General features: G+C 36.4%; 1 protein-coding gene across 2 annotated transcripts in view; it reads left to right on the forward strand.

The window, feature by feature from the left end:
• The window catches only part of LOC145987841 (zwei Ig domain protein zig-8-like), a 1,141,735-nt gene extending 1,118,801 nt beyond the window's left edge, over positions 1-22,934 (forward strand). For both annotated transcript variants that reach the window (XM_083122583.1, XM_083122584.1), the window contains one exon: positions 21,004-22,934. In XM_083122583.1, coding sequence (XP_082978709.1) covers positions 21,004-21,128 — 125 coding nt within the window. In that variant the 3' untranslated portion in view covers positions 21,129-22,934. The remainder of the gene's footprint in view (positions 1-21,003) is intronic.
• Positions 22,935-23,177: the final 243 nt, after the last annotated feature.

The following is a 23,177-nucleotide window of genomic DNA, read 5'->3' on the forward strand; positions in this document are numbered from 1 at the left end:
TAATTGCTGACAGATTCTCACACGATTTCGCTTGTTCTCGTCAGTGACTTCTTTAGGGACCCATCTCCCACAGACTTTATGAAAGTTGAGCCTGTTATGGATAATTTCATATGCAGAACCATGACTAACGAGCATATGGTTTGCCACTTCATCAACAGTCACTCGTTGGTTATTCAGTACCAGCTCATGGACTTGCTCAATGTTATCATCAGTAGTGGATGTGGCTGGACGACCTGCTCTTTCCTCGTCCTTCACACTTGTTCGACCGCTTTTGAACTTTTCAATCCACTGGTAAACACTTCGCAGAGGTAAAACATTGTCACCGTATTGTGCTGAAAGTCTTGTATGGATGTCAGCTCCTGGTACACCTTCAGACCACAAAAAACGGATTACAGAACGCTGTTCTTCTGTGGTGCACACAAACAGTGGTGCAGCCATGTTTACTTGGCAACACTGCAGAGCGAACTGAAGTGATGACGCTGTAACCTGCCACAGGCGAAGACAACGATACTATGTATCTGCTTCCGAGCGCAGAAAACTGTACAGCCAACCTACGGAAGAAAATAAAACATTGCATTTACTTTTGGACTAACCTAATATATAATGTGTTCCATCTACTTATCTCTCATAGTGTTGTGGAAAATTTTATAGCCTAAAATTAAGGAGGATATATAGTTGGTCATCCAAGGTTCCAGGTTCGAGTCTTAGTCTGGAAACGTGTGTCTCATCATCAGTTTCATCTGATCATCATTCTTCCCAATCACTGCTGCAGAAAAGGGAAAAACATAAGAACAATTCCTAGTTATAATTAAGCGAAAGCAATTAAGATGGAATTTCATTCGAGAACTATCGTCAAAATCCGGTATGAGGAGGAGCGTGGTGTTGCTGGAACACAGCAAACGTAAACATCAATAAGCCCGTCCAAAACTAAATGAACGCCTGCACCTAGACGCCAGCATCAAGGGAACTGACGACAAACAAGACACCGTTTCATACTCCCAACTGAGAACTTACTTGAAGTGTAAACAGAAAGAGGAAACTGGAATTTAGCAGTGCTGAAAGCAGCCTGTGCTTCACAAACTCATTTTGAAAGCCTCGTGGGATTGCCAGCGCCTTCTGAGTCTTCATTGTTTCTGGGCCAGGACATAGGTACGTACGTTTTATGGACGATAAAGTCGTGTTTACTCGCCTTCGCTTCATCAACCTTTTAATAGGATTGCGCTACACACTGCATCTGGCTTCGGAAGGGCTAAGTGAAGGTTATGGACCTCGGCTTTTATCTCTGCCTGTTGTTACATTTTCCCGTACCCGTTTCTTCACATATCGCGTCTTACGTAGGTCTTGACCTTGATGTGTAAGTTACTACGTATACCATCCTTAGCTTTCATGTATTTTTAACAATCCGAATTTTCGCTTGACGAGAAATGTTTTGTTGTTCCGACAACGAAGAGTACACAAAACTAAAAATAATTCAGGCTCCAGTACATTTTTCTCAGGAGCAAAGATTTTTTTTTTAAAACACTGGCTAAGAAAGCATAGAATCCAACATGAATCCAATCTGAAATGTGATATCAAAACATTTAATTAATTAATTACGTAATATAAGATTGAATTCAAAATAATATTTCTTGTGCCGGAGTGACCTTCCTAAAGAAGGATCTACAGTCAACAGCATGAATCACTATGCAATACATTCTAATGCAGGCCGACTCTAACATATCACTGCAGATTTTAAAATTCATCTAGAAACAATTAAAAATTATAATGGCATATTTATTATTCTTATTTAATGTTGCACGTGATACAGAGAAAGCACAAACATTAATAAGGAGAAAGGACACGTATAACAGTAGAAAAGTAGAAAGCAGTACGTGCTGCTGCAAACTGCTGGTAGCTCCACCCGCGTTTTACCCTCCACGCACTCACTTCTCACGCTTTCATTCGCCGAGGCCTCTCGAGTCCTACTTGCGCAGAGGACTTGTTTTCAGTTCTTTTGCTTCAGAGCTTCTTGGGACAGAGTATGGTAACGTCGAATAAAAACACACCAGAATTTCGCAAAATCTCCAATAGGTTTTAGCACACATGCAACTCCAGGAAAATTTTGTTCGCGTTTCAAATATAGATACTATTTTGTAGGTAACATGATTCACCTCGCCCACCTTTTAAGCCCTCTCTGCTATTTCAATGTTGGTCAAGTTTGTCGCTTGTACATCTCTTTAAGTAAATCACGAAGATGAGGATACAGTGATATTATTGATGCTGTTACACGATTCGAACCTAAATCCTCTGTACTGTCACAACTACTTAAATTCTCGCATGTGTAATAAAATTAAGGTCCAAACTTGATAACTTAGTAAACCTATCAAATATAATTGTCCTACCTGCAACCACAAATGTGCATCTCCCGTACGTTGTTTCAGTAATTCAGCAAGACACGTTGCACATACCTCATATGCTACACGTGTCGCCGTTAACGACAGATATAAATCAGGCTTGTTCCATTGTCACACATGTGGTCACGTTGAAATAATCTCTGTAAATATGCTTGCATTGTCTGTATTTATGTGCGTCGGTGCGAACATTCATATGTAGAGGGAATAAAACAGAACCAGTGCCCACCTGTTGCTGCGCATACGAATGGGTGTGTTGAACCAAGGAATACATTGCTGTGCTATCTCCCATAACATTCTACATTGTTAATGCGTGCTACTTGGTAACAATGAGGTCATATACGGGCAGTGGCTGGGAGGAACAAGTGAACAAAATGGTAGAGGTTTATATTATTTGATAAAAGTTTTCCATATTAAAAGAGTTTCGTGTGTGTGTGTGTATGTGGGTGTGGGTGTGAATTCACATATCTTGTTAAAAGTGTATAAGGTGCTAACTCTAACTAACTCACTATCTAGCCTTCTTAAACCCGAAGGTTCATGGCTGCAGCAACACAGGCCTTCCATCTGTCTCTATCCTGAGCAAGATCTATATGCTCTTTTCCATCCCTATCAATTTCCTTTAGGTCCATCTCAACAGGATCCCTCCAACTTTGTCTTGGTCTTCCTACTGCTCTCTTACCATCAGGTTTCCCAACAAGAATCCTGTAAACTCTTCTTTCCTCCCATTCGTGTATAAGGTGCTCAGTTTTTATTAAGAGATTAAAATGTAGTAGTAATTATATCATAATAATATTATTATTTCAGTACTGTATTATACCCTACTTAATGTAGTAATACGTTAAGGACAAAAACATGTGTTCCTGAAACAGAAAAGTCGTTTTGCTATAGGCTGTAATGAAATAAAGTTTAGTATTTTTATAATGTACTTTATGCACAGATAGGCTTATTGGGACTGGACCTACGGCTGAAAAGGGAATCCGAACAGCAATTTGCCTTCACTGGGTATCGAATTCGGATCTCCTTTATTTCAAGGCCATCAAGGATGCTCATGAAGATATATATATATATACAGGTATTGGACAAAATAATGGAAACACATGTCAGAAGTGGGACATATTTTCAATGTGCCTGGTAATACTGAGCACGGCGGAAATCAACCTTTTCTTGTTTGTTGCAGGTAGTATGGACTGTGGGCTGACAATAGACTGAGGCAGTGTGGTATTGCATGTTGTTCAGGTGTAGTGAGTGACCAGTATAACCAACCTGACGGAGTTTGAAAGAGGTCGAATTGTTGGTGCCCGTTTCACTGGAGCATCTGTGAGCAAAACAGCGAAGTTATGCGGTGTAACACGAGACACGGTCTCGAAAGTCAGGACCGCATACACAGTGCACGGTGAAACAGGGTCTGCTAAGCACAATAGAGGTTGAAAGACGAAGCTGCAGGAAGGGGACCGCTGGGCCTTGAAGCGTATTGTGACGTTGCAGAAGAAAACAATGACCTCCAAAGTGATTACAGAACTTAATCGGCACCTAAACACCCCGTGTCATGCAAAACAGTGAGGAGGGAACTGCATCAAATGGGTATCCATGGGCGTGTTGCTATTGCCAAGTCCCTAATAACTGAGACGAGTGCTCGAAGGTGACGTGCAAGATGCAATGACCACAAAACTTGGGCGTTGGAGGACTGGAAACATGTCATTTGATCAGACTAGTCAACCTTTACCCTCTTCCCCACTACTGGACGCGTGTTTGTATGGCGAACACCCTCGCCAGCATACGATGTGGACTGTCACCGCCCGACTGTCAAACATGGTGGCGGCTCTGTTATGGTCTGGGGCATTATATCATGGTATTCAGCAGCCCCCTTGTCAAATTACACAGTCGGGTCTCATAAGCAGTGTATAGAGAACTCTTGGATAACCAGATCCACCTAATGATGCAAACCTTATTTCCAAACCGGAATGCCATCTTCCAGGATGATAATGCCCCCATTCATACTGCTGGCACTGTTCAACAGTGGTTTCCAGAGCATGCTGATGAGGTTCAACATCTTCCCTGGCCCACCCAGTCCCCAGACCTGAATATCATTGAGCCTCTGTGGGCTGTTTTGGAATCCAGGGTTTTTGCGTCGATTTCCACCTCCTTCGTCTCTACCTGAGCTGGAAGCTGTGCTGCATGAAGAATGGCTTCAAATTCCACTCACCACCATTCAGGACTTGTATCGGTCTATTCCGTCCCGAATCTGAGTTGTATTGCATGCTAAAGGTGGCCCAACACCGTATTAATACATGATGTTCCGACTTCCACAGGTGTTTCCATTATTATGTCCAATACCTGTATATATATATATATATATATATATATATATATATATATATATATATATACACAAAGAATTTTATTTCCTAAACAGTATACAAGATATGGTTACATAGAGCGATTATTTTTTTTTTATGTATACGGATAAAAGTAGTCAAGCTACTTTCGGAGGTATGTGCTTATGCCCTGGTACCTGAAAATTAACCCAGGGCGTCAGTTCCGTGAATTTTTTACGGATTCCCCCGCTTTTCTTTGATTCATCCTTGATTTCCATTATTTTTTTAATTACAATAATTCACTGTGACATTGGCAAGAATGTCCCAGTGTGAAGAACCAAATTTGTTCGGTTTTCCTGAACAAATTTGGTTTCACATCATTCTACAAGGTAAGAAGATTAAGATAAAGGTTAGAAATAGTAGGAAGTAAATAAGTGTTAGTGTTTAACATTAATATTATTTATGATCACAGATACGAAATTACATAAGTGTGTAATTGGGTGGGTAATGTTTTCTTAGGATAAGTTTTATTGTGTGTCGTGTGTATTAGTGTTGATGGATGAGATGAGGAATGGACATTAACACGATTCTATGAATGTTAAGCAGGGTCTATGTTCTAGTATGTTATGTTTGAGATAGTGAGAGTATTATTGGCTTTGAGATGTACGTATTAATAGTAGGAAGAGATATGAAAGAACGAGTGGTACCTGATGCAAGGAGACTTGCGGGAGACCAGCAAGAGTTGGTCGGACTGGGATGAACATCGGTACGACGGTTGGTACCCGGGACATCATCAGGAAGGGAAGAAGTAGGGAGGGATTTCCTGGGAAGTATCGGGTACATTAGTACGTTCGGTAGTGGAAATATAGAGAATTGTCAAGAATCAGTGAGAGAAGTTTGCAGTGTGTTTAGTAAAAATTCACGGAACTGACGCCCTGGGTTAATTTTCAGGTACCAGGGCATAAGCACATACCTCTCCGAAAGTAGCTTGACTACTTTTATCCGTATACATAAAAAAAAATAATAATCGTTCTATGTAACCATATCTTGTATACTGTTTAGGAAATAAAATTCTTTGTATATATATATATATATATATATATATATATATATATAATTGTCTATTTTGTTGTGTTTACTACGAAGGTGTCTCTCACCAATTTGTCTACACGCTATATTGCTAAAGAAATGGATAAAGTGTGGATTTAACAAGTAACTGATTTGGAAACCACATACTGATATGCAAAACTTTACAATTTTGACCACACTGTCCCCATAATTTTGTGTTTTAGATATTTATGATGTAAAGGAGCAGGGCAAAATAAAGCTTTATTTAGGAACCATTATTTCGAAATGGTTGAGTCTCATAACCCCTTATCTCACGCTCTTGCCAAGATGATAATATTAACAATGAAATAACTTATTTTGTTTTAATGTAAATAAGGCAAATCTATCCCTGCACGTATCAGCATCCCATGGAGGCATATTTTGAACAAGGCTCAGCGCATGCATACACACGTTCGTTGCGATTTGTGGATGTATTGTGATCAGCACCACGCTCCAGCTGACTTTACCCCTCACTCATGTCTCAGTAAACCTTAGAGCCACTCCATGTAGGGGCATTACTTTGGTACGGGCCTTACACAAAATAAAGATAAAACACGAATGCAAGACTAATATAAGTATTAACTCGTATTGATCATTATTAATAAAAAGCAAGAATTAAATAAAATCGAACACAATAAAAACATTCGAACTATTTTGTTATATCTTCACATATATATGTCTTTATATGTTAAACCATCAAATTACGGCGATATACAAGCTAAACATACATATAGGTATATATATATATATATATATATATATATATAAGTTATAAGTTTTCGTATCTGGCCCCTCCCCAAAATAATCCTGGGTATGTCCTGGATCTGGGCATTTTCTTTCTTGTGCGACTGGAGGGTTCCAATGCTCTGTAGTTTGTAATTTTATTTACGCATTGCGTTAAGATATCACCAGGGATATCCCTAAACCGTTGGTAGATATCGTAAGGGCTTCTACCTTTGATTTATAGTTCAACGTCAAGCAGCAAGAGTACATCTTGTAGCCATTCAGGAATATGTAGCGTCTTCGGGCACTGCTGCACTCGAACAAGGACAATCTGTAGGTTTATCACAGCCTTTTCATGAAGATTTCCAAAACATTTCACTTTTCTGCACTACACCCAATGTTTTCGCAAGATTGTTATGTGCACTTAACAGGAATTGATAGTCTATCCATCTGCTCTACCATAATTCGACGGGACGTTCTTCTTCTTATATACGACTGATCACTATTAACCACGGTGCCCATCACCCCCAAGGTCAATGACGCATCCCCCCCCCAAAGCATGTCATTCGCGACCTCAGACCGTATTGTAATCCCCCCAAAAGTATTTAATTACGACAACGTGTCTACAGAAAGCAACGTTTTTCTAAGTTTTACTGAACACTATGCTTGATCTACCACTCCTCCCTAAACAGGGCTTCCCATCACTCAAGACGGTCTTTAAAATCATTCATCATAATCCTCCCAAAATAGTTTGGATGAATACGTAATAATTGATGCCTATTTGAATTAAATACCATGTTAAACTGTCCATATTTTTTAATTGTTCGATTTTCGAAAAACCTTAGAGCTAGCACATTGATTGGTTAAATGTAGTAAATTAAATTATGTAAATATGCATATAAATAGTGTTTGTGAGTGGGTTTACAAAACTTATAATTTGAATATTGTTACTTACACAACTTAAGATGAAGATAGAAAATTCAACCTTGGCAACCAAAATAACATGCTCCAGCCGTATGACCGATTCAATTATTGTTTCACGAGACATTACAGAACCCTAGCTAGAAATTCTTAAGCTCTGGGCGATAATATAATACTTCCTCTCTCAAAGAACTCACCTCCCCCCTGTTTATTTGGGGTAAATATAATTATTTTAGTAACCCATAACGGTAATTACTGGTTAAAGTAAAATTTTCCTCTGACAAGAAGTTAGAAATGCGGATTCGATATATTTTTGTTCCAAATGATGCACCTAATTTAAATTAAGCGGTATACGACCACTAAGTATTATATTTTAAGAAGTGATCTTATTTATTAATATCGAGAATATCGCTTATGTCTTGTAATGCAGCTATAGTATTAAGCTTCAAATTCACCTCAGTAAAGCGCCAAACACGCATTCTCGCAACACATCGTTGCGAGCGAAGCGAGCAAGAAAAGTTTTACATCCAAATCCATTTCTTTGCAGGCTTTCAAGGATATTAATTTAATGGGGTGCTAATACTTTCTTAGGATCCCGATATATTTAGTCTTTTCCAGCTTCTCTTTTGGCATGTTCGTAGTCGAAAACCTGTGGTTTCCAAAACGCTAAATACAGTCTCCAAAATTTAATGTTCGAACTCTCCCTACTCTACAGAAATTCATTGACAATCTGAGATTTAATATATTATCAAGAGTTTCATATTTCCCCTTTAAATTTAATACTCAATCCTACCACTAAAATTTCCATGCCAATTTTAGACTTACTGTTGATATTTAAGAGTGGTTGTTGCCTCCTCACAAAAATTAATTCTCAGTCTCTACACCAGAATTTCCGAAAGAGTCTAAGGTAATACACAAGAATTGGATACCTCTCAATTTAATGCTCAATACCCCTCTAACTACTTGTAAAATACCCGCCATAATATAAGATATAGAGTTTGATACTATCCCCCCCCCCAACATTTAATTCAGAATCCCTCAGAACCCACGTTCCAATTAAGGCCTAATATGTGAGAGTTTGATATTTCTCCCCAATCCCCTTCTATAATACACTTAAATACTTTCTTTTCTTCATATAATGAATTACATATTGTGCACTTAAGGTGTAAAATTTTTACATATGTTTTATAAAAATATATAAATGTTGAATTTTATATTATTTGAAGGGAAAAAATCCCCCCCCGAAATCTCGATGGCCTCTGTGGACAGCCCTGCTATCAACTCACGGCGCGAACTGTTGACTAACAACCGTTATTCTTTCTTCTGTAATACAACTGTACTGAAATCAGCATGAAATAGTCCCGAAGAAGCACCTTTAGAAACAATGTACCTTTTTGCCATTGTTATCCAGGAAATTCAAAGCTCGAATGTATCATGCAAATCCACCAATACAATGGAGTGTTTGTAATGCTTCATGTACCAACGATTCACTTTATACACCGTTTGGTAACTAAATCGGAAGACGCCGAGCAAAGATTGAACATGGCGCCTGCAGGGAAAATACTTTGCTTGACAGATAGCGCCTCTCGAAACTCTATTTCCAACATCAGAATTTCTCATCCTTGAAATTGAATGGCATGTGACGTATATTGATCGTGACACGCATCTCCTGCTATCAAATAGATTTCCCCCTTCCTCTTCCGGAAGCAAACAGTAATATTGCATGCTCTTGACTGTGAGATCCAAAGGACTTTGTCATCGTTCAAGAATTCAGATAACCCTTGGATGGGATAGAGAAATGAGCTCGTTGAATAAGGGTCTTTTAATCATATGAATTTTCATACAATGGTATGAGTGTGTGAATGAAACATTTTTTACATTATCGGATTCAGTTGTAATCAGCATGTTACATGCAAGAAAATAATATTAAGCGTCGTAGCAGTTATATATATTAACAATACGTTTATCAAAATATTACAAAAATAAATCATTCGTTTCGGCACAAAAATATCTCTCCTGATCATTCATTGCCTACTCTGATTTTTTGCGAAGTGTTACTGTATTAAATGTTACCTTGTAGTAGGAAAAATACTTAATTAAATGTGTATCGTAGACACAACTTCTAATTCAATTTGTTCTGTAGAACAAACATTTAAAATAAGAAGAAATATTTTAATAAATTTAGTTTAGTTGAAACGATATTAAAATATTTTTTTCAAAAATTGATATTTAAATTAAATTTGTTTTGTTGATCTATTATTTAAATATAAATCCTATTGTTGCACCAATATATATTTTTTTTTTAGTTCTTTTCGCTTCATGCAAGAATTACCTGGAAGAATTCATGAACTGCTTCTTCTTGTTTAAGAAATTAATATTATCTTGACGAAACGATAAGTTCACCAATAGTGTAAATTTTCTTGTTTTAATAATGTTCTCCATGAAATTTATAATTCAATTTTTTGGCTGACCCAAGCGATATTTTAAATAGATGGAATAACTACTTTAATGACCTTTTAAATGTTCATGTAGGAGATAAATCAGAAATAAATAAACAGAACCTTTAGTTCCAGAACCTAACTTGACAGAAGTTAAAGATGCTATTAAAAGGCTAAAGAATAACATTGATTTAATACCAGCTGAGTTAACTAAATATGATGGGAATTCGTTAATATGTCAAATTCATAAATTAATTTGTTTAATATGGAATAAAGAAGAAATCCCTCAACAGTGGAAATAATCCATAATCGTTCCTGTGTTACAAAATGGTGATAAAATGAACTGCAATAATTACTGTGGAATTTATCTACTCTCAACGACATATAAAATATTATCTAACATTAATTTAGCAAGATTAACCCCATATGCTAATGAAATAATAGGTGATTAGCAATGTGGATTTAAACCTAACAGATCAACAACACACATCAGACAGACACTTGAATATAATGAAAATGTTCATCAGATAAATTACGTAATATATTAGTCGAGTTTGGAATACCTAAGAAGCTTGTTAGTATGATAAGACTATGCACCAGTGAAACAGAAAGTAAAATTCGAGTGGATATTAATATGTATGACAAATTTGCAATTCATGATGCATTATATCCATTGCTCTTTAATTTTGCCTTAGAATACGCTGTTAGGAAGGTAAAAGAAACTAACGAAAGACTCAAATTAAAAGGTGTGACTCAGCTGTTAGCATATGCAGATGATGTAGACTTACTGGGGGATGATGTAAATACAATTAAGAATAATGCTAAAATATTTTTCGAAGCAGCTAAAGAGATAGGTTTGGAAGTTAATAAAAAGAAAACTAAATATATGCTTACAGGCCGAAACCAAGTGTTAGGTAATAATCAAAATCTAATATTTGATAACAACTCGTTTGAACCAGTTTCCAAATTAAGTATTTAGGAGTAATACTAAGAAACGAAAATGATATTAAAGAGGAAATAAATAGCAGGCTTAATTCAGGAAATGCATGTTACTTTTCTCTTCATAAACTTTTGTCTTCTCGTTTAATATCTAAGAAACTAAAAGTTAAAATATACAAAACAGTAATTTTGCCTGTAATATTATATTGATAATGCGAAACTTGGTCCTTTACGTTGAAAGAGGAACATACATTGAGAGTATTTGAAAAAGATACTTAGGAAAATATTTGGCCCTAAAAAGGATGAGGAGACAGGTGAGTGGTGAAGGTTACATAATTTAGAAGTACATAATTTTTATTCATGTCCAGATATTATTAGAATGATTAAATCAAGAAGAATTAGGTGGGCAGGCCATGTAAATGGGAATGGGAGAGGAAATGAGAGTTTAGAGGATAGGAGTGTTGTTGGGAAACCTGAAGGTGAGAGACCAGTAGGAAGACCAAGACGAAGATGGAGGAATAATGTTGAGATGGACCTAAAGGAAATTAATTGGTATTGCTGCAGCCATGACCTTCGGGTTGAAGAAGGCTAGACAGTTAGTTAGTTAGTTAGTTGGTTATGAAATTTATAGGCAAGAAAAATATATTTAAAATATGATTGAGCATTTCTTCATCACAACCTGTCGCCTCGGTGGCCGAGCTCATGGACTGACGATGCAAGGTTAGAATCAAAACGCGGAAATGGGCAGTTGAGTACGCAGGGGGTGGGGGGAGCTGTTGGGGCTATAACCCATAAAATTTGATAAAATCAACATTTTCTGAAGAAAGCAGTGAAGAACTCTGGTAAAACCAGAGTGTTAAGCGCAATCCCGTTTTAAAATGGCCTCCTGATTGCCATTTTTGTATTTGAGCACAATTTTAATAGAGTGAAAACCTTCAAATACACGAAATATTCTATTTCACCTACCGTTCCCTCTTAAAACGAAGATATGTTGTCTACCTATAGAATTCCATACCCCTCTCGGGAAAACAATTGCCTACGCCAGTGGCCTCAAGTGTTCCTGCGGCAGAAAAGTGACTCTTAATAACAAATATAACTGGATATGTTCTGTGGGCTTTGCTAATCTAATGAAAATATTTGTTACGAATGTTTGTATTATTATTATTATTTTTTTTGTGTGGATGTATATCGGGAAAGGATAGGAATTTATCTGGCATTCGTACACATAATGCACGGCCTTCTAGTGCATCACTCTAACAAACCCGCCATATAGAACGGCTGTGTGAATTTTATAATAGTTTCCAGACTTTCCTAGGTATACTCTGGCCCTCACGGGCTGTTAAGCGAAGGTTTATTATTATTATAGACTTTGAAACTTTAATGTTGCTGTTCTTCTTCTTCTTATAATAATTATTATTACTATTCATAAAATTACGCCAAATTTACATCATTGCTAGGAGTTTGTGTGTGAAGCCCACCAATGTTGTCACAGCGTTCGCTATAACAATTTCAATGAGACTGGATCAGTACACTTCGTAGATGAATATCCCATGTTTGAACCTTGGGAAAGGCATGCTTGTATCATTGTACTTGTTCCATCACTCATTTGGTCAGTTCACTATCCAAGATCATCGTCACGATTAACCTAGGAGGTTGAATAGCGAAGCAAAATAATCGAAATATGTTCGATTTCATTGACCTAGCGAACAATGTATTTTGAGGATACAATGATAACGATTGTAGCCTAGCTGTAATACATTTCGTTACTATTTTACTTCATTTGATGGATTACTTAGACTAAATGAATTATTTGATTTGATTGATTTGGTGTTTTAAGTCCACTTCATGTACAGTAAGGCTAATCGGGACTGGACCTACAGTTTAAAGTGGGATCCGAACCACTATTTATTAATTACGGGTTAATCGTGACGATGATCTTGGATAATGAACTGACGAAATGATTGATGGATCAAGTACAATGATACAACCATGCTTTACCCAAGATTCAAACATGGGGCATTTATCTACCAAGTATACTGATACAGTCTCCACCGGGTATCGGACCCCTTGATTACAAGGTGACGACGCTACCATTGCGCCATCTGGGAGGCAGATTTACTGAATGAATCTAAACAATTTTTGATATAATACATTTCACTATAAACTCTCAACGTCTGACGACATTAGTACATGCTTCACTTAACATTATTCCAAACTTTATTAAAGCCAATTTATTTTTAATTATGATACAAATAAGAAAATGTACTTTTGAATTGTAACCTTATTGAAATAATCAATTGATCGTTTTTTTATATTATAGGCGCCAGATCCTTTTATATATATCAAGGCGCCAGATCCTTGTTGGCTTGCAAGAAGCAGTTACAGGGGTGTACTACGGGGAAGTGGGGTTGACTTTTTGGTGCCTTACGAGCGTGTCCTCCCGTTTCGCCTTATTGTGTTTTAACCTCCCCCAGTATAATTTCAAATGATTTATGTGACACGAACTTTCTAAGGCGAAACGGGACATCCCATTTCGCCTTATCCTGTTTCGCCTTACCCACAAAAAATTTCCAACCAGGGAATATTATCGACTTCATAATGGGAGCGCAGAGCTTGTGTTGTTGCCTACCTTGGCTCCCCCACGACACGCAGAAGCAGGTTAGGTTAGGTTAGGTTGATTGTAAGTAGATAATATTCCCTGGTTTGAATGTTTTTGTGTGTAAGTCGAAACAGGATAAGGCAAAATGGGATGTCACGTTTCGCCTTAGAAAGTTAGTGTCACGTAAATCATTTGAAATTGTATTGGGGGGGGGGGGAGTGAAAACGCAATATGGCAAAACGGGCATAATCCTTACGAGAAAGTCACCCCTTACGCCCTTGAAGTAATCCACTAAACGAATAGATGTTTAAAATTAGAAAGTTTATTACCTATTGATACATGTTTGTCTACATATCTGAAATAAGAACCTTTAATTAGATACTGGGGCAGACAGAGGGCATTCCTGGTCTATGCCTGTGCGTTCTTGTAATGCAGCATTGTTTTACAGGTACCATAAAACAACTGGAAATTGTTCGTAATTCCATATTCCCGTCTCCGCTAACATAAAAAGAACTTCGCTGCACGAAGTTCTATTTTTTTCAACGGCCCCCAATTTGTGACATCAATTCGTGCATTCTGTGCCAAGATTGTTATCCGAGGGCATATTTTTTGCATGGTTCCCGCGCTATAAGTAGAACAGATAACAAGTCAGCCCGGTCAACAATCAGAGTGCCATTTGACCTGTCGCCCTTGTGTGTTGCTGTCGGGCATTCGAACATGCAAGCCACAAGATATTGTCCTTTGTTCGCAATTTAGTCCAGTCCCAGTTTTCGTGACGATTGCAATCACATAAAAGCACCAAGTATAGAATCTCCTGAATTTTCTTTACCTTATCAAGAAATCAAGTTGTGATAAGAGTTTTACTTGTGAAGTGGTTGAGTGCATTTGAATAACATCGTAGATAAAGGAAGCGTATTATGAGCGACAACACTGTATGTGGGTTTAGGCTACAGAATATTAAGACTAAAATTCGGGGTCCAATCGCGATTAGCCGCTCTGTGCATAAAGTGGACTTAAAATCAAACTCAAAACACAACAATAACAATAAAAATGTTCAAAATTAATAACATTAGTATAATCAATAGAGGTAAAGTTATTAAAACGCTACAAAGCAATTCTAATTTCTACATTAGAAGTTATTTTGTTTTTAATTTACCAAGCGTATGTCCTTTTGTCCTGGCAGAGAGAGCTCGTCTTACAGTATCTTCTTCTCATCTTTATCAATTGCGCAATACAGGGTTGTCCTAATAGAAATAGACACTTTGAAAGTTTTACAGAAAGAAGAGTTTTAATAATAGGGCTGAAACACTTACATGGTTTGAAGTTTACATTGTAAGTTACTGTTCTATATTTGACCCTTTTGAAATACGACAGATATTAATGCGATAGTACAGTTCTCCTCTCCCAGGACTTTTCCCCTTGCACAAACAACCAGTTTCCTTAAATATCTTGCTCCAATCGTAGATTGACTGCCTTGTGGGTGGTTGTTTACCATACCGTGTTCTAAAACGACGCTGCACGATAGCAACAGAATTTGTTTCTTGCAAATTCAATCACGCAGAAAGCCTTCTCCACCTGGCTAGCGGCCATACTGCTCGACTTACATCAAGGATGCTGCCGTCATGAAGACAAAAGAAAAGCGGAGGTCGTAATCTTGAAGGCTTTCTCTACGCAACAGTACTAAATGCTTTCTAATGTAACAAACAAATTTCAATTTAAAAGGCGTTTATACTGTCTAGTTCTTTTAGGCTAACCCTGTATAATAAAAATATTCAAACCTAATAAAATTACTTTAATTAAGGCATTAATGATTCAATTTCATCAAATCGGAATTCATCCTCATCTCCAAAAAATAGGTGAAAAGTGAAGAAAATATGAAGAATTACAATAACTTGAAAATAGTTTTAAAATGCGATCCTCACAAGGATCCCCTCATGAGAATCATTAAACTACAAACCATATTTAAGTTAACGTACAAATAAATCATGCATTCATGTGTTTTATTGTAAAATTAAATGCAAAGCTGCAACTTTACCCTATCTTGTGAATGAACAATTTAAAATTGTCATTTGCTTAAAAAACAAGTATTGTACACAATCTTAAATACTAATCATTTGACAATTCACAGAAATGAAAATATTTTTTATATTAATTTAAGAGGCAGTGTTTCGTCTGTCAAACCCGTGACACAAAATTGTTCACTTGTAGCTTTAAATCTGGGAAAGTATTTTAAGGGTAGTTATGTTTAATCAACAGCTTTAGATTTCATATTTCATCGCACAGAAACTACAAGAAACCATCACTAGAGTACTTATTTTAATTAAAAAAAAATGTAATCCGCGTGTGCAACCCGCAATTTTTCTGTTATGTTAATCACTTGGTCAAGCACGAAACAGTATCCTTACAATCTGCAACCCCCTAAAATTTCTCTGTATTTCTGTTTGCGGACGTTCAAGGGGAGCAAAGACCCCTTCTCTAGAAGATCACGTAGATACTTGCATCAACTCCCTCCACGTCTGTACAGGTGGGAAGAACGTCCATGTTGTGTTTGCCGCTGGGTTTTTTAGAGCTCTTCCTTTCGGCGTGTGCGGGAGGGGGCGCCCTCCGCTAAACGACCCCTGGAAAAAACATGCCGCGGCGAATGTCATTTGCATAACCCACCATGTGGTGGCGCGTGAGCTGCTTAACAAAATATGCACCCCGCTGAAAAATAAGGAAGAGACATCAGCGAAGGTCGGCTTTAATCGAAAACAAGGCTTAGCCTTCCTGAGCAGCTTGTCATTAATTTTTTTACAAGCTGGATTCAAATTGTTTACTGATGGCGCAGTGGTAGCGTTATCGCTTTGTAATCAAGGGGTCCCGGGTTCGATTCCCGGTGGAGGCAAGTAATGGATCGGATCCCACTTTAATCTGTAGGTCCAGTCCCGATTAGCCTTACTGTGCACAAAGTGGACTTAAAACACCAAATCAAATTGTATACTAGTAAGACATCTGTTCTTGTATATTATATGTGTACTTTTCTCAAGTATTTTAATGCTAATGTGTAACCAGGGCTGTAGTAGAAGGTACACGATATATGATATATGCCAAATCAACACAGCCCCCAACCTGACCATCTCCGATTATCATGAAATTTGGGGAGTTGAAACTACGCATGGAACTTAGTAACAATGAAAATTTTTAGTTTCGCTTGTCTTGTAATTGTTAAATTATTCAAGGTCAAAGTTAGCAGAAATTGCTCTTTTTGAGCCCGCTTAGCTATACTAAATGTGCTGTAACTCCGCCCCTATTTTGTTTAGAAAGCTCAAATAAAGCTTATTGTACAGAGAATTGAACGAGCTTTCCAATGATATATAACAAGCCCACCTCTGGATAAAAACATAATTTTGTCACGTGACCTTGATTTTTGACCTTGAATATCTTAAAACATGTCATCACAAAAAATCGTGAAAAAAATATATTTGGTCTCTTATGCCATACTCTAAAACATATCAAAAAATCATTTTGGGACTGCAATGGTGTGAGAAGATACAAAATAATATGTGTAACTATGTGACTGATTAAAGACTATGACGAGTCAAAAGTCTTTTAACACCCACTGCAAAATGTAAAGGAGTTATCCTGGTCATGAAAGAAATAGGTTAGGCACAGGGAGATCTCTAGCTGTCTGTGTCAAGCGCAGGTCTGGCATAGTGTTGACTGCCATATTGAATTCAACGCAAAAATTTCAAAGGAAAGGGGGTGATGTGATATATCAAATTAGGCTAGAATTTTACGAGAAATGAAGCGGCGAAGGTTTTCCAACTTATCTTTAGCCAGCAAAAAGTTATACGTATATGTTTCACTTAGGATATATGCACCTTATAATGTTGTCAATACTCTTGAGCACACTTGTTGACGTCTCTCACTCTCACATAGAACATTTGGCAATGTAGCAGATGCAACATCATCGCAAGCAGCAACTATGCCTTCTCTCAGATAGTCAATATCACTGACTTTTAGTGCAGGCACCATTCTCTTCAAATGTTTCTGAAGGTAAAAGTCCTCCTAAGATGTTACATCTGGGGAATATGCAGGCCTTTTAATAGATCCCCGTCTGCCCATCAATCTATCTAGAAAATTTCCATGAAGAAATTGCCAAAATGTCCACATAGTGTGGTCACACTCTGTCCTGTTTCAAAACTCTGGAAAAGTGCCATATCCCGCAAGCAAGGATGAAAAACCTGTTCACTTAACAAATCCAAGATGCCCTCGCCATTTAAGGTTTCGTTGTTGAATATGAACCAACCATTCCCGTTCTCCATACACTATATCACATCATTAGCTTACCAGCAACAACCATTCGGCTGAGATCTGCCTACTGTAGATTATCAAATCACAGGCATTGCATATTATTTTTATTAACTTCACCGTGAACATTAAAATTAGCCTCGTCACTGAAGAATTTTTCATTACAAAGGAAGTGTCACGTAATTGTTTGAAATACTTTTCTCAATATTCTTCACTATTCAACTATTTGGTAAATGTTGCTGATTAAAATCATATGCAATGGTGCGTATACTTCTTTCTCTCTCGAGATGTCAGCGTGATCTCGACGAGTTCCTAACACGTTAGGAGCATTCTAATGTTTTGCTTTTAACACCTCGAAAAGGACAAAATGGTTACAAGCATGCAGTAATAACGTTTTGCTGGCTAGAGATAAGTTGGAAAAACCTTCGCTGCTTCATTTCTCCTGAAATACTAGCCTGATTTGATATATCACATCACCCCCTTTCCTTTGAAATTTTTGCGTTGAATTCAATATGGCAGTCAACACTATGCCAGACCTGCGCTTGACACAGACAGCTAGAGATCTCCCTGTGCCTAACCTATTTCTTTCATGACCAGGATAACTCCTTTACATTTTGTAGTGGGTGTTAAAAGACTTTTGACTCGTCATAGTCTTTAATCAGTCACATAGTTACACATATTATTTTGTATCTTCTCACACCATTGCAGTCCCAGAATGATTTTTTGATATGTTTTAGAGTATGGCATGAGGGACCAAATATATTTTTTTCACGATTTTTGGTGATGAAATGTTTTGAGATATTCAAGGTCAAAAATCAAGGTCACGTGACAAAATTATATTTTTATACAAAGGTAGGCTTGTTATATATCATTGTAAAGCTCGTTCAATTCCCTGTTCAATACGCTTTATTGGAGCTTTCTAAGCGAAATAGGGGCGGAGTTACAGCACATTTAGTATAGCTAAGCGGGCTCAAAAAGAGCAATTTTTGCTAACTTTCACCTTGAATAATTTAACAATTTCAAGAGGCACGAAACTAAAAATTTTCATAGTTACTAAGTTCCATGCATAGTTTCAACTCCCCAAATTTCATCATAATCGGAGATGGTCAGATTGGAAATTGCACATATCTGTGTTGATTTGGCATGGAATGACTCATATACCTTCTGGTTAACCTAACTCAGTGACCAGGCACGTATCTAGAAATACATTTCGGGGGTGTCTAACCAAGTGTCTCAATAATAATAATAATAATAATAATAATAAATAATATAATAACATTTAAAATTAAATATATAAATTAATTAATATTGTATAATTGTTATTACATGAATATGTAAAAATATGATAATCTAATAAGAGATGTAACAGCACGTATGCATTATTAGCTTATCAAAATTTGAATAAAAACAACTACCCTGGCAAAGAAAATAATGTTAAATACATAAATAATTGATTTTTTTAATGATAAAAAAGGAGTTAGACCCAATTGACGTAAAGTAGAGTTCCTGATTAATATGTTATGAATATTATCAGAAGTAGTGGACTGCATAAATCTTTGGAACTGTCCTTCAAGAACGTGTGAGGCAAATTCCTTGTCTTCCAATAAGTTTTGGCGGATATAAATAACCATCGATTATATAACAAATGCTAATCATTTATATTTTGATTATTTAATTTTAGTAATCAGTAAGTTTTTTGCGGGGGGGGTGTTCCGGACCCCTTGTGCCCCCTAAATACGTCCTTGCCAGTGGCCTACACCTTCTGCTAAAATGCATATTCTTTTTACTTTCGATTACTGTAGCTTTTATGTTTAAAGGCAATCACTAAAATATAAAAAAAAATATGAAACACATGTTTTACGAATGCCCAAACCTCTTTTATTCCACTATCCACTATTCTACCATCATTGACATGTTTTCTAGAAGTTAAATTATTTCAGCCATATATTTAATTGAAACATAATCCAACGTTAATGGCAAGATTGTCCCTAACAAAAGTTTCCCGAAACTTCGCACACATCCTGTGAAAATTTCGGGGCTAAGGCAGTGTGTGTAGCTCCCCTCCAGAACGTTCAAACAAAGCTTGTGCGTCCACATATCATAAGAGACTTAATTTTTCATAAGATCCAAACTACCCGGAGAGAGGGGTGGAAGTAAAAAAAAGCAAGAGAGTATGAGTTTGGTTTGTCAGTTTTATACTCAAATATGATAATCAAAGCGAGATTCCAACCAGTGTCCAATGTGCCTCTAATAGGATCGAATCTATTACTACTTGAGTAATTCGGACTGATTGATTTGCTTAATTTTACTTAGCTTGTGTGTCACTTTTGGCTAATCGCGAAGATGAGGATGAATGATGATATAATGATGATCTGTAGAAGGGACATTCACATTGACAAACCATGTCAAGGCCGGGATTCGAATCCGGACCCCCTGACGCAGTATGTGATAACCACTCCGCTACGGAGGCCGGCTGTTGCCACTACTGCATAGAGGAGGCCCAAGAAAGAGTTAACATATGCTAAGTGCAAGAAAATAAATGCAATAAAAATATAATGATCAGAGAAAGTTTACACACATCTCTTGAGACGTTTATTTTTATAAGAAAAATACAGGTACATTCGGATCTCCTTTGTTTTTCGACTTTAAAATTAGCATGCAATGTGAATTGGACATTATAAATTGTTTAGGTATTTTACCTATACCTATTCTAACACTATGTTTTGAGAGGGCACCTCTTCTCTCGTCTTCAGATGAAGAAATTTCTTTTTGCATATGTGGGCATAGAACCTACGACAGACCTGGGATTTTACTATGTACATATCTGGTGCGCCAACAAACAACTCCACGGCATGCTCTCTCGAAAAGTAGTGTTAGAATATATAGAGGCAAAAGCAGTAAACAATGGATAATATCCAATTAACATCGCAGACTAATAAAGAAGCATTGTTACTAACATTTAGAGTATTATTTGACTTCATATTTTTGGAATGCATGTTGTTCCTTTTGCTCTGAAACACTTTAGAGTTGAATTTCTCACAAAATAAATATTTTTAACTCGTGCCGACTTTACCTGCAAAACTCGGTTAAAGTCACATTTCAACAGTATATTTTACAATGCGCAGGGATTGGATTTTTATTACTTATTTATGTATATAAACAAATGCTAAGTTGCTTTCCTTGTAGAACATTCATTTCTGAAATCTGAAAATTAATGTGATGTTTTCTTGATAATGAAAAAGATACAAGTATTCTAATAGTAGTTTATCTTACCCTTTCAGGAGAACATCCTGCAGCTATGCAGCATGGTGATAGTGCTTCAGCTCATTACGTCAAAGCAAACTACAGAATCATTTCAATGTTTCCAACCCTCTTAATTCTTCTCCATCAGTTGGTCTCCAGATGATGAGAGTAAGCAGACGCAGACATAGAGAAAGCAAAATTCTCATAGACTATGAACACCATGTAACTGTGAAGACTGCCTTTTCATCAAGTGCAAGTTTGACGACGATGTAGTCCCCTGAAACATACACACGTACAGTTCAACACTGAGGTCGACGTATGTATTCCACACATGCCATTCCATTGCGTGTATTTCGTATGTACACGTGTATGTGTTTATATATGAGTTGATTGACAGGTCAGGCAGAACGATATCAGCTTGTAGCTGTAAGCCATTCTTTTCTCACTACATTCCTAGCATGAAAGACATATGTGGAAGCCGGTTACATAACATGTGTACAACGAGAAGTACATGGATGCAAAACATATGTACAGGTATGAAAAGGTGACGGACGTGTATAAACGTGAAAGCTGTTAAGGAATAGGTAGCACTTAACATTGTTAGTGCCAATGTGTAGAATGTGTAGGAGTCAGCAAAAGGGTTACGTTGATTGATGTTCTTGACAGCAAATAACTCGTATCTGTGTTTTTATCTTACACAGAAACTAAAGGTGTCCAAAGGTGTGAGTGAATACGTAGTCTGAAACACAACGTCCCATTGGTTTAGGTTGGAAAATAAATTAAAAGGAAACAGTGAAATAATGAAGAAGTAAATAAGCGTTAACTGAGAAGAAGGAAGTAAAATGGATGAATCGGTGATAAGTGTTAATGTGAGGATGTGGTAAATGTGTTGAATCTTTTGTAACAAACAGTATAGTATGCGTTGATAAAGGAACAAGGCGATGAGACGGTGCATAAGAATAGAAATAACAATCGCAAATATGCTTACAAAGGAAAACAAAAGATTAATACTAGAGATGCTCATAAGACGATAATGCATTATTTGCGTTAAGTTGTGCAAAAACCAAGTACTGTTCAGTAGAAAAAAAACGTATCTGATGATAAAGGAAGTATCTTCATTTATAAGTTTCATTGTAGCGGTCAGGGATAGAGAGTTATTTACTTAAAATACGTGTAGATCCAAAAGGTGAAAAAAGATGGAAATCTTTTAAAATTTTATGCTATATGTTTTTTTAAAAAATAAATTTAAAGGTCATCATGAATATTCAAATGTTTTTTGTTCATTTTCAAATATCTTCCTGTAATATTTTTTTCGAAAAAAATATTTCAAATGTTGGTACTTTTTTAAAAGCTTTTGTTTGTTCCAATGACAACACATATTAAGTGTTATAAACAAATGCAATGAAAATATAATGATCAAAGAGAACATCTGCATACATCTCTTTAAATGTTCCTTTAAAAAAAAAAGTAAATACAGTTAATGGCAGGATAAATCTTACACAATTCCCTACTTTGCTACAGAGTATAAAATGACATAGAGTTGAATTTGTTACACTTTTATCTCATAAAAAGGAATGAATGTGATTTCATTTTTTTTCGGCAATACAATTTCAAGTACTTTGAGACATAATAAGAAATGTCTTCGTTTCTTGAATTATATGATAGATTGCATCAAAATATCTTGGCCTACTTTTTATCTCAAATACTTATGCATCAAGACTTAATTCCAAATGATTATTTTTACTGTTATGTTTTGTTCCACATACCCAGTGCTTAATAATAATTAATATTATAACTTAGTATTAAAAGTATACATAAATGTACGTTTCTTGTAAGCTAGAAAAATTGTTTTAATATTATAATTGTATGATTTTCTTAAACACTCACGCCATATTTAGTTTAATTTTATGTTGCACTTATATTACAAGGTATTTTTCTAATAAAATATATGAGCATTATTCCTGAAAAATATATCATCTTTCATTTCTAATAGGTGTGATGTACAGTGTTAATTATCTAAAAGTGTGTTTTCAAAATCATTTAATTCTGTGTTTTATCGTTTCACTAAAAATATGGGTTGTTATAGTATTTAGTTACAAGAAAGGGGAAATTCATATTTTATTTGAAAAGGTTTTGTCCCAAGATATAAGGTAAGTTTTGAAGTAGCTACCTTATACATCTCATGTCAAAAAGTACGTTCTAAGGCGGTGGT

The sequence above is a fragment of the Lepisma saccharinum genome, chromosome 5 (assembly GCF_977018435.1).
Source record: "Lepisma saccharinum chromosome 5, izLepSacc3.1, whole genome shotgun sequence".
Lineage (NCBI taxonomy): Eukaryota > Metazoa > Arthropoda > Insecta > Zygentoma > Lepismatidae > Lepisma > Lepisma saccharinum.